At 40.6% G+C, this 15,216-nt stretch overlaps 1 protein-coding gene across 5 annotated transcripts in view; it reads left to right on the top strand.

The window, feature by feature from the left end:
- The window catches only part of prkcz (protein kinase C, zeta), a 114,981-nt gene that overhangs the window by 80,517 nt on the left and 19,248 nt on the right, over positions 1-15,216 (top strand). For all 5 annotated transcript variants that reach the window (XR_015117882.1, XR_015117884.1, XR_015117883.1 and 2 more), the window contains 7 exons: positions 3,270-3,367; positions 3,866-3,952; positions 7,704-7,839; positions 8,060-8,147; positions 8,258-8,377; positions 11,291-11,370; positions 13,418-13,507. Coding sequence is in view for 2 of the 5 variants with exons in the window: in XM_086213936.1 (XP_086070062.1) it covers positions 3,270-3,367; positions 3,866-3,952; positions 7,704-7,839; positions 8,060-8,147; positions 8,258-8,377; positions 11,291-11,370; positions 13,418-13,507 (699 nt within the window). In the remaining 3 variants the exon portion in view is untranslated. The remainder of the gene's footprint in view (positions 1-3,269; positions 3,368-3,865; positions 3,953-7,703; positions 7,840-8,059; positions 8,148-8,257; positions 8,378-11,290; positions 11,371-13,417; positions 13,508-15,216) is intronic.

Raw genomic sequence — 15,216 nt, 5'->3', positions numbered from 1 at the left:
AGAGCTTATGAATCAGAAACCAGGTTTGGGAGGAAGCAGGAGGCAGGAACGGATGAGTGGGTGACCCTCAGGATTAAATAACCTTTTCACAGTGATGAACTGTTAAATGAACATGATGGTAAATTAATTTCAAAAAAGAAGATTCGACACAATGCTCCTGAAAGTGGATGTTAAAGACATGCATGTCATCTCTCTTTTATAACCTGAATGGATGTGGCATAGCATGGTGGTTCCTCACTTTCATGAAATTTTTTTTTTTCAATTTTCCAACTTAGAAAAAGATAAAGGGACCTACATGATACAATGTCTATTTGAAATCAACTCTTTCTATGTATAATTCAGCCATTTGTGAAATCCTCTTGTTTTCTTTTATGTTTTAAGCGCAAGAGGGCTGATGTGATAACACTGTTAGCTTAGCTTAGCATTTAAAACAGCAAGCTTGCTTCCGTCTCTGTTTTGGGGAAAAAGCTCGCAAAATAGCACATCATGTCTGTTTTCTCTAAACCACACAAAACAATAATTTGAGACATCCAGGAAGTTGTGCTTTGAAATATTTTTCTTGTTGAGTCATCGTTCTCATGTTGTTAACCTCAAGGAGTAAACTGTTGAAGTTGAAAGTGCTCCATTTTACTTAAAAATACTGCTAGTTCAGCACAAGATGTGCACATTTAGGGAAATGTTCCTCTCTGAATTTTAGAGCTTTTTGTGGATGTATTATGCAGCTACAACATCCATCCATCCATTTTCTACCGCTTATCCCATTAAGGGTCGCGGGGGCAGGAGCCTATCCCAGCAGCCTTTGGGCGAGGGGCAGGGTTAACCTTGGACGAGTCGCCAGTCAATCGCACGGCCAACACATATAGACAGAGTACCTGGAGAGAACCAAAGCAGGCACAGGGAGAACATGCAAACTTCACACAGAACTTGCTGTGAGGCAACAGTGCTAACCACTGCACCACCATGCCGCCCCTGCTACAACATAGCTGTGCTAATTGTTTCCATTCAAAATGCTAGGTTAGGTTAACCCAAAATCCAGCTGATCCTTCACTAAATCAACATACCACCATAAAAATATGTCTAACATTTAATACAGACCTCATTCTTTATGTATTGTAAGCATGCAACCTATGATAGATGTTTGTTCAGACACACTTAAGTGCTACATCCTTGAACGATCATGCAAGAATCATTCACATGATTTCCGTAATTTTGCACTAAACTTTGGGCCAAGATTGTCACACGTTGAACTGAATCACCAACTATCTCTTCCATCAGACAGACAGACAACCATTCACACTCACAGTCACACCTACGGTCAATTTAGAGTATCAATCAGCCTCGTCCCCTCTTGATGTCTTTGGACTGTGGGAGGAAGCTGGAGTACCAGAGAGAACCCACACAGGAACAGGGAGAACATGCAGACTCACACAGAAAGATCCTGTGATGGAGCCGGGACTGGAAACCAGAATCTTCTTGCTGTGAGGCCACAGTGCTGACCACTGCACCACCTTGCTGCATAAACCATTGCTATCTGTAGTTAAACATAATTTAAAAGGAACATTTACATGCACACAGTCTAAATTCTTAGAGTTGTTCAGATGAGCTTCATATACACATAAAACTACCTATATACATGAGTGAGACTGTTACAGAGATGTTAGAGAAATGGGCCTGAAAGTAGAAGTGTTAGCAAAAGTGCAGAGTTCCATTGACTCTGATGTTTGTATGTATAAAGCCACTAGATGGAGCTATTGCACTAGTGATCATCAACCCTTCTATGGACTACTGTCTATCTGCATATCTCATCCAATACGACATAAATCAAGCTGCAGGCTCCATATTTTCACTTCCATTATTCAATCATTTTGTCTTCTCTACACATGAACTTAAATCCAGATCATTTTGTGAAAAACAAATTTCATTTAATGACAAAAGTCCAGTTTCCCGAGTTAAAGAAAATTTAGGGAATTACCAGGACCTGGCAGTGTTTTGATTGGATGTCCTGTTTTCATTTATTCATGGCCCAATATGCATACAAGTTTAATTATTCATCACTTCAGAAGTGTGAAGCCTAACATCAAAAGTACACTTGTTATATCTGTGCAAACTGCAGAAATACATGAAATGACCAATAAGAGATATATCATGACATGTTCTACCTATTATCAATCCCTCTTGTCATTATGAGTTGACCCAGAGTTTGGTGTCATAGGCTGTCAAGGCTCTCTGTTGTAATATAAATGAACCGTTTATGCACAGCAGGAGGAACATGAAAGTCACACACTCAGTTGCAGCTCACATAAAACATTAACCATTGTCAACTTAATGGCACTTTTAAAAATAACCATAAAACTTGCTTGCCTCGGGCTGAACACTAGCAGATTTCTAAAAGTGAAGTAGAAACAATAAATCAATCAATAAAAAAACAGATGACTGATAACAACATCGTCTGGATTCTCTGGAGATCTGATTTCTGAATAAATTGCCTGAGGGGTTCATTACAATCAGGGGTTCAAAGCGGTTAATGATATTTACTCAGTTGCTGTACATTAACTGGCATATACTTGACTATTTTCATTGGTAAAATTTTGTACAACAATAAAATAATTTATAATAATTTACATGCCACAATTGAGCATGAATTGATAATTGCAGTTGCATTTAAGATAGTTCTCTGTCAGTGAAAGTGAATATAAGTAAAAGGCATGTCAGTGCGTTGTTGTTGTGTTCGTCTAACATCATTATGGAAAGAAATATAACTGCATCACAGAGTCAACCTGTTTTATTTGTTAGCCCCCCAAAATGCAGTGTTACAAATAGAAATCACATTTTTCAGTTAATGAAGACATAAACCCTCCTTCTTCTCAAACCCAGGCAAGTCTCTCACTGACAGCTCTCGTAGGCTTTTCCGCCAAAACATTTCTCTTGGATACCATTTTTTTTGGCCGCTGCTGCCAACTCCTATGAAACTTTACACATCATTGACTGTAAAAATCAGAAAATCCAATCTGGATACCACAGGAAGGCAGCAACAACGATCAAAGATGCTAATGATGCAGCTGAGACCATGGCATCATTATCATCATCATCATCTGAGGTTTCTCTGAAATGCTCTTGATTTACAGGCGTTAAGTTCCCACATGACTTTTTTCAAATAGATAAGGTTTTTTTTTTATCTCAATCTTTCCGTTTAACCACTTTGAATCTCCATTGATCAGACAAAATTGATTGTTGATGCTTTATCTCTGTCTGTCTCTCCTCACCTCCAGGATATTGACTGGGTGCAGACAGAGAAGCATGTGTTCGAGCAAGCGTCCACTAATCCATTCTTAGTAGGCCTTCACTCCTGTTTCCAGACAGAAAGTCGGTAAGAACACGATTAGATTGACACCTTAAGGAACTTGGTCTGCATTTACAGCCACTGTATTTCAGTTACAGCTCACAGTTCCTGATATGAAACAGTACTTTTAGGGGGATGGTCTTTTTCCTGGTGAAAGATAAGGTCGCTGTACTTCTGCTGGATCTACCAATCTCAGTGAATCACCGCAACTAATAAGGGACAAATACCGCTGCCCGAAATCAAACTCTGATGTGGGCCGGAAAGCAAAATCATTATGCGATAAATTGGTGTTCAGGGGGTTGTGGGTGCTTTAAAAATTTCAGCCTATTTTCTCTTAAAATGAAGTATATTGAAAGGTACTGACTAATCCTACTCAAAAGGCTGACTGAAATGAAGTTGCATATGTACTAGAAAGTGTACTCTCTTACTGTAAATAGGAATCTCTTTATAGTTAACTTTTTGTTTTTAATTCAGTCTCTGTTTAAACTGCACTTGTGTATTTTCCCACAATGCTCTGTTTTCCAGGTTGTTTCTTGTAATTGAATACGTGAACGGTGGGGACTTGATGTTCCACATGCAGCGACAAAGAAAGCTCCCCGAAGAACATGCAAGGTAAAGATCCTGGTGTTACAACATCTGTTTGCACACACAATATAAAATGTAGGTCCCAGTCCAGAATTTATGCACGAGTGTTACATAATGTTGTGATGTGAACTGCTTCCAGGCGTAGCCGGTATAACAGAGTGGATGCAGCTTTTAAGTCTGATAATTGAAACAGTGCACAAATGTCCTGCTGCAGGAACATAGAATAGAAAGAATGCAAGCTTTCCTTCTAATGGCCTATAGGGGCAAACGTCTCAAGTTAGTAAAGAGAGTTCTGAATGAAAATGATAATGCAGGGTGTCACGCTGGTTACATCTAGGTCCTGTGCACACGTGGTGTTAAGATCCATCCTGATTCGATCTGATAACAAGTGGTCCTCCTGCTGACTCTGTTCACACATCGGCACGTGTGTTTTTGTGATCAGATCGCAGCTTTCCTCAGGGTATGCGAATAAACACTTACATTACTTCTATTTGCAACATTTTTATCAACGTGTTTTCCTGACCGGCGGGCAGTTAAGCTGTTACAAACGGCACGCGAGAGCATGTTGCCTATAAACGGAGGAGTTGAAACACATTTATACGTTGCTGTGGACTCTGTAGATCATCAAGGAATTATCAACTAATTTTGAATGACGTTACGCATTTGAGCGGAGAGAGATCGAAGGAGGGAGAGGGAGAGACCAGCTGATGGTTGAGAGACGTTTACTCTCTACGAGCTTTTCACGCGATCAGATGTAATAATACGTTGCCTTTAGCACACTCAGACGTAGTATTTCAACTTAAACAAAGGACTCAGCTGATGGGGCCGCTCTTCGGTGAGGCCCAGGATGCAGTCAGGATGCATTTGTGTTCCAACTACTGAAAGAAAGTGGCCACATGTGGCACAGACCCCCTCTGAGTGTGATTTCAGGGATCAGATCTCAGTCCAGTGTGTGCACACCTGGTATTAAGGCTTAACACTTGTGATCAGATCGCTCAGAATGGAGTTTAACTAACTCTGGATAAATAGGTAAAAGATTAAGAAGCTGATGTGTATTTGTTCAGTACTGTTGCTTCCAACAGTTTAATAAAAGCATCCTGTTGTGTGGTTCTGGACAGGAGGAATGTGTGTGCTCGATTGAGGATTTACTTTTTCTTGTACTTTATCTAAATTGTTTATCAATCGTGTACTTCCGTAAGTAGTCCTTACAAACACAGACATGCACACACACACGCACACACACACACACACACACACACACACACACACACACACAAGCACATGCGCACACGCACACACACACACACACGGCGCTTTAGGAACTCTTCATGGAGGCGCAACGCTGACAAAAACCCAACGCCGTGCTTTTTCTTTTACACCTCTGAAAAATATAATGAGCACCCATAATTCATTGTGCCTTTCTACTTGCAGGGCACTCCAACTGTGCCTCTGATAAATGCTGGATCAAAGGCTGGGTAATTTAGAGAGGCACTGTTGGGCCCCTATCGGCCCCTGCAATCTGTATTCTGGAGACAGTGGCTGTACATATGCAAAGCAGCATGTTAATCACTCATAATGATTGTACATATTCATGAGAAGCGCTTTTAGAGAGCCTTGCCGCATTCCCCCGCGCCATGGGGGAGGCGGGCTGTGGGCGATAGGTGGTGCTGCTGATAGGACGTGACTTCTTTCAGTCTGGTTGCCAGCAATGAAGCAACTGTGTACAATCAAGGCTGTCACAGTAAAAACGTGGGGGAGCGATGTGGGATCTGTGATTTCTCTGTCAAACAGTCCTTCCCTCAGTGTTTGACAATCAGGGATTTGTAGCAGGCAGACAGGCAGAAGGCTCGTCAGTCTTAATGAAAGCTTATCTCCCAGTGACAGAGTACACACTACCTACACACGCTGAAGAAACATGCTACTGACTCATGAAAGACACACAGTGAGTGCATCAAATCAGTTCACAGGAGACAAGCACAAACTGTCTTGTATAAATATGTTCAGTATGATGATTATAATTTGATTTATGTAACATTCATATCAACTTAACACGGTCCTGTTTTCCGCTCAGTGATCAGTTAGAAAGAACTGAATATGCCGCACATGTATTGCACACTTTGGTTTTTCACTGGTTTGATTACTAGATATGGCAATGGTATGCCAGTAGATATAAATCCGGACTTTTTTAAAATTTTCGGAGTTCTTCTGCAGGTAGTAAAATAAATACAATGCTCGAATGAATAGAGCATTACACGACACTGCCCTGATACCAGGAGAGGCTTTAAAACTGTATTCCTATGTGAAGTATAATGTGTTTTTTTTACAAAATTATGTGAAACTCTGCACCTCCCTACCTTGCAAACTATTTTAATCTGAAAAAAAAGAAAAAAGTACCACTCTCTCAATACTAGAAGCAGTCTGGAAAATTTTGAATGGTGTTTTGGGGAAATATGTACAGCTACAGCATTTATATAAGCTAGTTCAGCTGAGGGAAGATTTATGTTTGTTCAATAGTTCATTGCTTTAAACCTGTCTGTTGTTTTGATGTTTGTGTTTAAAAGTTATCATTCTTACCTGACATTTTCATATTCAAATTCTGTCAGCCATTGTCTTTTGTAATAGAGGATCATAGAAATAAGCCCTAGGGCTTTTTTTGTGCGCGTTTTATTCGTTAAGTCTCCAAAAAAAAAAAACAACAACACACACATCTTATGTGCGGCCATCCTACAAGAAGCCAACCTCTCATATGTTTTAAGGAAATGGCATCTGCCTCAACCACAATCCCAAACAGTGTTGTACTACACTGTTCATCACTTTTACTCATAACGGGGCCTCTATTTCCACCACAGTTCTTAAAAAAAAGTCCCATTCTAACCTCAAAAACAGTTCTATTGTATATTTGTTTTTTTTAAATTTTTATTTTTTGCTGATTACAGGGACAAAAATATATATATTTTCCCCTGCTCGTAGTTTTATGCAAATTGGCCTTTCGGTTCGTGGGTAAAATTTGACACGGACAGACAGGGCAAGAACCAGCCCAGCTGAAATCACGACGTCCTCGGCAGACTCCCTACATGACTCTTTTCTCTGCAGTGTTGCAGGCACAGACACAGCCAGTATTGCTCAGTTTACTGAAAATTAGCCTTAAAATATGGTGAAAACCTACTCTCATATTCACTTTGTAATAGGGATTTGTACCTGATTTATATCTGATCGTTTGTGAAAGATTGTTAGGGTGAGAAGTTGCGATGCATTCCTACACTTTTCTATCTTATATTGTATACATTTAATATGCAGTGTAAGGTTTTTATTTGTTTGTTTGTGCATTTGTCAGTGTAACGGCAAATTAGCGGTTGAACTAAGTCAAGCACGTATTACCCGGCAATTCCGCTGGATTACTACTATGTGTATACATATTTCAAGCCTAATGTCTTCCTAAATTATGTCATTTTATCTTGTCCAAATTTTGAAACAAACAGCTACATTACAAACCAGGCTATTAGAGTTTGAAAGTGTGCAGCAGGCAAGAAGTTTCTGGGGAAAGACACTGTTCATGAAATTATAGTCAGGTTGCCTTGCTGCCTCAGTTTTCTGTTTTTTGTCTCTACACTCCCTTCGTCAAGTGAAGGACAGTACGAATACATTACGTGAGAGGGAAAGTTCATTGAATAGCCAAAGTAAAAGTTAGATTCATCTGTATTTTTTTTTAATTTATTATTTATTTTCCTTTCAGTTTTTGGCATAGAGTTCAGATTTCACCGATTCTTCCTCCAAACAGATTTTATGCTGCTGAAATTTGTATCGCCCTGAACTTCCTGCATGAGAAAGGCATCATTTACCGTGATCTGAAGCTGGACAATGTTCTCTTGGACCATGAGGGACACATCAAGCTCACAGACTATGGCATGTGTAAAGTAAGGGACCAATTTCATTCAGTAGGCCATGTGTAGAGCTGGTAGAAGATGACTAATAATGCAGCAGATCTGTATTGAGTAGGGATACCAATGAATTATCTGTCTGTGTTATTTCCACTACTCGCGCTCTTTCTCTTCATTTATTCATTCTTTTTTTCATAGCATTGACTTGTTCACCTCTTCAGTCACTGTTGCCCTCCTTTCTTCTTCTTGTACTAAGGAGGGAATCCGACCAGGCGACACCACCAGCACGTTCTGCGGAACACCCAACTACATTGCGCCAGAGATCCTCAGAGGAGAGGACTATGGTGAGTCCAGAGGGATGAGCTCACATAAGGAAGATTCTGCCTTCCTTCTCATACCAAATCCGCCTGAATTTATATCTTCTTTGCCCTCCCACCCCTTCCACCTTGCTAAGGTTTCAGTGTGGACTGGTGGGCCCTCGGCGTGCTGATGTTTGAGATGATGGCTGGGAGGTCACCCTTTGACATCATCACAGACAATCCTGACATGAACACAGAGGAGTACCTCTTTCAAGGTGAGCTCCAGGGAATCCAACAATGTCTGCAATGTCGTCACTGTCCAAAATGAATCTCTAATTACTGAGATGCGTGTGTGCAGAGACCACGGTTCTGTTGTCACTGTTCTATTTTTGTCTCACGGTTGAGTCAGCACTACCGGAAAAGTACCAGACAGTGTGGCGATAGCAGTTGATTCTGAGGAGGTGCTTCTATGGTTCCACATTCACTATACGGCTTACTCCTGACTAATAGTGTATGACATCTTCACTGTCGTTGTCCTGCTAATGCAGTCTCCACTGTATGAATTAGATAAATGTTTGACACCTTATTATTTCACAAAGGACTTCAGCAGGAGTGTCACTGCTTGTGACTAGAGCTCAGAAACAGAAATACTACCTCACCAGACCGCTTGCGCTTTCTTCCCTCATCAAAGTTTTACCCCCTTCTCTGCATGTTTAGGCAGACCATTTCTGTGACTTCTGCATCTAAGCTAATGGAATAAGCCTGATTTCAAATCTAAAGAGTAAATATTACCAGTATCTTTAAAAAAAATCTACTAAATTACAGTTAGAAACAATATATTGTATAGTATTTTGTTACCTCTATATTTCTGTTGTTAAATCCAAACTCACCCCCAGGGTTGGACTGGGTGTAATATTCAGCACACACATTCATGCATACTTGTACTTCATTGCTATAATGCATTCCTTGACTCCTCAAGCCTAAATTTAACCTGATTCTAAACCTAAAACCACATGTTGACCTTCAAACAACCCTTAAAATTCAGGGACCAGCCAAAAAGTCCTCACTTTCCAAAAAAATGGCCTCACTCTGTTGCTTCAAAAAAGGTTCCGATCCTCACTATGTAGCAAGTACAAGAACACACAAACACAATTATGTAAATGTGAAAGGAGGAGCAGTATAGTCAAGTGTAATCAAACGTTTACCAGTTATGTGGCTACACCTCTCAGGACATTGAGTTCTGAATCGACAATTCACAACTGACATATTTCCCATTGTGTTGTATCTTTCACACCCAGCCAGACTCTAGCAAATTCTCAGTGGTTATTCAACAAATAGCAGGCTGTTTGATGCCACTTAAAGAAAAACATGTTCATTTAACCCTTGATGAGTCATGACTGATAGTTGGAGTGTGTATGACACAGATTTGATGGAATGGAATATCAATCGGCTCCAAGCTGTAAAGGATTATTTCTGTGCAAATCCAGGCTTAGATGGCTATGGGATGAATCATTAAAATGGGAGAATATCAAACAAAGCTAATTTTATTTTCCTCAAATGGCAATTAGTTATAGTTCCCACAGTGTCTCAATCCACTGCTGGACAGATTATACGATGCTATATTCAGTAGGCTTAGAAAATGTACCTTTACCGAAACCTTTTCATAGCGAGCTCAAAATCAGTCAACTGGTGTTTTGCTAGTTAAAAAACAGAAAAAGTTTATTTTAAAAGTTGTTCTGAAGCTCTTCCTGTATGCATGAACAAGAAATGGGTTAATTCATCCAATGATGTACTAGTTTTGCTGCTCTTCAACCCTCTGAACTGTGGAGAATCTGGCAGAACATCACAGCACTTTTGTAAGAATTCAGCGAATGGTTTGCTGCATTATGCAGGTGACACCATTTTCATTCCAATTGAAAACATGGGATAAAAAGGGCAAAGACCTCTTGAATAAGGGTTTCTTTTTACTTTTGGGTTTCCTTGAGCCATATGGTAGCCTTTTATAGCACACACACTCTCACCGCCTCCTCCCTCCCACCCTCACACACCCCACCACACTGTTTTCTATGTCGGAAATTCCTCCATACTGCAGTAGCAGTGTGTGACGCATTATGTCTATGCTGTGACTGTCGGTAACATAGTGTGGCACCGTGGCTAGCATCTGCCACCAGTACCATCCTCCTGGCCGCCTTGTCGCTAGAACAGCAGGTTGCTGGAGAAACGCCTGCAAAACGGAAACCAGTCCCTTCACTATATGAGCCACCCAGCCATATGCCACCCTAGCTAGACCCTGTGCCAGGTCCTGCTTTGAGTATCAGTACTCCACATGCCAACCTCAGAGATGCAGTCAGACAGACTCCCCGAGACTGGCAAACATAGAACTCTACTGGAGGGAGGAAGAAAATCTCTTAACTGCTGCTAATCGTTTGATTTATTTTATCAAATATGAATCTATATTGTATCTTACTTTGCTTTGTGATTATTACGTTTAAAAATGCGCAACTTTATGTCGGATTAACACACCCTGGGAGGAATAACACTGACACCACTGTCTTTAGACCTTTTGTGTAAGTCAGTGTTACAGTGCTGCATGAGGAATTGAAAGAACCAACAATGCAGCCGATCAAACTTGTGTTTTAGATATGGCCTCTGCTGCCCACAAACATGTCTTTGATATTATTAGATGGCATTATGAATGACCATACTCGTTTAGGTGTCACGTCCTGAAAAATGTTCTTACCAAAGGCTTTTGTTTTAAATTAATAGCTGAACTAGTTTGTGACTTTAACTGGGTCAACATTAGAGTCTTATCACCAATGACAAGCTGTTGGATCAATAGATTTTTACCGGGAACCTATGTTTTGGGATAAATGCTACATTAACATGAAGCGCTAAGCTGTTTACCAGTGGCTTCAGGATGTGAGGGAAAAACAATTTCTTAGCATTTGTTTTTTCACGCTTGTATGACATTGCTGCGCTGCGAGAGTCTCAAGGCTGTGTATGTACCATCAAAAGTAAGAGAGAGAACAGAATCGTGTCCTCTGCACCTCCTCCCTTCCTTTGACTCCCACGCAGCAGACGTGGTCACCCACAGGCAGGTTGGACTGTGAATCATCCTGCTCCCCACTCACTATTGTCCTTTTCTTTTTCTCTCTCCTTTTGTTGCTGTCCTCTTTTTTTGCCAACAGTTATTCTTGAGAAGCCCATTCGCATCCCAAGGTCTCTTTCGGTGAAAGCTGCCAGCGTGCTCAAGGGCTTTCTAAACAAGGTGAGAGTCGTCCACTCCCAAGCAACCCCCCCTCCATGCGTGCTCTGCTGCTCAGTCAAATCAGCATGTGTGGGATCGCAGCCAAAGACAAGAGCTGTTGTGGACAGCCAAGGAAGGCCTCTTCCATTTGGCTCAGGTGAATGTGGTGGTTAGAGCTCTAAAATCAAATCCTCTTTTGAGGAACGATCTCAGGAATGTAACACAAAAGGAATCATTTTTCTTGAAATTGAGAGAGTATCTTGAACGTAATGATCTACAAACAGACTGAGAGAAGAAAAATGTGTCAACACATTCAAGTGAAGGAAAGCTATGGTTACAGGAAGTCACTGCACCAGGCTCTTACTCTCTATGAAATTAGAAAATACAGCCAGTAGATGTTCCTTTAAAATTGGGTTTTAGAATCTGTTCAAGGTGAAATCGAAAAAATACTGACAAGTATTTGTATTCTTACTGGAGTAAGGTCATGTAATATACTTCGGTGAAGTACCTACTGATTCACGTTAAATGAGGTGATAGCAGATTTTAGAACTTGAGAGTGAGAGCGAAAAGTATATTTCAGAGGAACAAATGAAATTCTACTGAAAACAAGTTGCTTTATATCCAGCTGTGCCCGACATATCTTTTCCTTATTTAACAAAAGCAGTTGAACGCAGCAGCGCTCTCCTTGTTCAAGGACACGTCAACATATTTATAGGGGTTCAAACATGTAACGACTATTCAATTTCTGGACAGCCACTCTACCTCCGGAGTCACCACCACTTGCAGCTGCACTGATGCTACTTAGAAAATGTTCCTCTGCAGGCAGCCATTTATTTCATCAATGTCAAAATTAGATAAATGCATGATATTCACTGGGATGGAGAAAAGGGCTCAAACCCATAGGATTGATTTTGTGTGTGTGTGTGTGTGTGTGTGTGTGTGTGTGTGTGTGTGTGTGTGTGTGTGTGTGTGTGTGTGTGTCATTTCTGTCAAAGAGCTCTGAGAAACTTTTAAAAACACATTAATGAGTCATGCCTTTGCTCTGGGTGGTGTTTTCCTCTTCAACAGGGACACACTCACAGTAGTTTATTTTGCCTTAATCCCACACACACCATCTTGCCGCCAGAAACACTCAATAGAGACCCAAATATGGATTTTTCTTGACTTTCTGAAGTCTGGAGTGGTAAGGCGCTATCAGGGAGTCCTCTGCAAAATGGGGAATCACTTATTTAATTTTAAATTGGAATAACAAACAATTTTACATTGAAACAGTTCTGATTTAACTAAAGTTCATAAATAATTTTAAAAATATCATAATATCCTTCCATCTTTGAGAGGCGATGGTACAGTGTCCAAATAAGGTGAGTTTATCTGCAATTTTGTGAGCGGCTCTGCAGTCCAACACACGAGTGACAGTCTGTGCTGCATTTGCACATAACTAATATGGACATTGAGAAATATAGTTTTCTTTACATTTGAACATTATTTCATTGTTATTTTTGATGATTTTGTTCTGAATTTTTGACACACACTCACATTCCTAATTGGTCACGGTGTGGAGAGATGAAAGACAAATTGGTAAAGAGTTATTACATGACAAAGAAGTGACCATAATTAAAGATGGAGAGTTTACTGAAAATAGCCTCAAAAAAATGATAAATACATAATTTTCTTTGTCTGTTATAAAGTACAGCAACTACATGATTTGTATACGTGTACGTCAGCCTCTAGTTCTAGCATTTATGAAAGGGGTTGATTTGTGTGTGTGTGCGTGTGTGTGCGCGCGTGTGCCTGTGTGTGTGTGAGTGTGTGTAAGCACAGCTCTGATGCGTGATGGCGTTTCTGCTCACACTGTTTTCCCGCTGTAAGTCATCACCATAATTGTGGTGATGAAAAGACCACGTTTAGCATTTAGTGGGGCCTGTATACACACATACCGTATATACAGTACATGATGAAACATGTGAGGCAACATGATTACTATCAGCAGAGAAAACACTATCTCACACTGCCATGAAGTCCAGTGTCTCACATTGACATTTCTGACAAGCTGTTTTGCTCCCAACAGGATCCGAAGGAGCGTCTTGGTTGCCAGGTCCAAACAGGCTTCACAGATATCAAGTCACACACATTTTTCCGCAGTATAGACTGGGAGCAGGTAAGAGTTGATATGCTGGGGGACTTGAAACATGTGACATTTGTAGAGAATATCACTTTTCTGACAATATCATTTTTTTCTAACTTTTGTTCCCCAGGCCTTAGTCTGGTTTATGGGACCAGTGTTGCTGGTATGATCTATGTTTCCAGAGTGTGATTACACCTGATGTGCTTTGCAAGGGCATTGTCATTATAATCTGGGTTTAGCGTGGTCCCCCCAAAGACTGTGATTGTCTTACAGAAATACAAACAAGTGTGGGCGTTGTTCTACTGCAGCGGAATGATTTGGGGTTAAGTAAGATGTTTCTCCTGTGCTGGCACAGCAACATGGAGGGACGTCTGATTATACAAGCCTTCCAGTGCCCCAGCTATCCTTTAAAAAGGACGTTGGTAGTTAAAGTTCATCCATCCATCCATCCATCCATCCATCCATTTTCTTCCTCTTATTCCTGTTAAGGGTCGCGGGGGGCTGGAGCCTATCCCAGCAGCTATGGGTGTGAGGCAGGGTTCATCCTGGATAGGTCACCAGTCCATCACCGGGCCAACACATAGAGACAGACAATCATTCACACTCACAGTCACATAGAGACAGACAACCATTCACACTCACAGTCACATAGAGACAGACAACCATTCACACTCACAGTCACACCTACGGTCAATTTAGAGTATCAATCAGCCTCGTTCCCTCTTGATGTCTTTGGACTGTGAGAGTACCCAGAGAAAACTTAGTTAAAGTTCAACTCAACTTTATTTAATCTGTTCATATATGAATGAGTAATTTAAAAATATAATTAAACCCAAATTTTCTTCTCCATGAAGAAATCTTTAGTGTAACAGAACCTAGTCAGCCGCATCAATGATGGCCTTCTTAAGTCATCCTTTTTGATATGGTGTTCATAAATGTCAGAGCTTTACAATGCTTTAATTCTTTGTCCTCGAGGCTTTTACCTCCAAAACATTATGATTAAGTGTTTGGTGGTGCAGTTATTTTCCAATTACTCTGCCTTGATTTCAGTATCTGGTGTTACATGCTGTATTGAATATGTTACCCTTTTGGTGTAACTGATGTGTCTGTGTGTGAGCTGGACAGCATTAACCTGGTCTCGGATCGCGCTCCCAACCGGGTACCAAGTTCATTTATTTTGCTCATTTCCTAACCTTCCTTACCCTGCTTGACATAGGTAATGCTCTACCATCTTGCAACACATGAACAGTGAATGGTTTCAACGGTGAATGTGCAAGGGCTGAGGAAGTTTTAAAATATCTCAAGTATAAGTTTCACAAAAAAAAAAAACCAACTAACTGGATTTGGAAGTTATCATTGATTTTATAGGGTTCCATGATTGCGGTCTTGATTTTGAATGTGCTTTGGGGAAAAAAACTATATTGATCACTCTGTAACAATCAATCACATGAAGAGGAGGAGAAGGAGAACCCTGTGTGATTGGAATAGGGAGCTGCCTGTCTCTGAAAATGTGTCATAGAGCAAATTTCATCATTTTTGTTCTGCTCTCAAGTTTATTTAAGGGCCTCACACTGGGCAAACCGTACAATGCCCCGACACATTTGTTCCCCAAATGTCCAGTTTATTGACTTGTGTCATCATTCCAAATCACACCTGGGCTTTCTTGGCACTGGTGCATTAAGAAAAGGGGGTTGTCAATACCTTGCATGGGCTTGGAAAAACAAACTCCTTTAGGTGGGGCA

This window comes from Aulostomus chinensis, chromosome 9 (genome assembly GCF_037954235.1).
Source record: "Aulostomus chinensis isolate RoL2024-O1b breed Wild chromosome 9, RoL_Achi_v1.0, whole genome shotgun sequence".
Taxonomy (NCBI): domain Eukaryota; kingdom Metazoa; phylum Chordata; class Actinopteri; order Syngnathiformes; family Aulostomidae; genus Aulostomus; species Aulostomus chinensis.
This window is presented reverse-complemented; position numbering and strand designations above follow the sequence as displayed.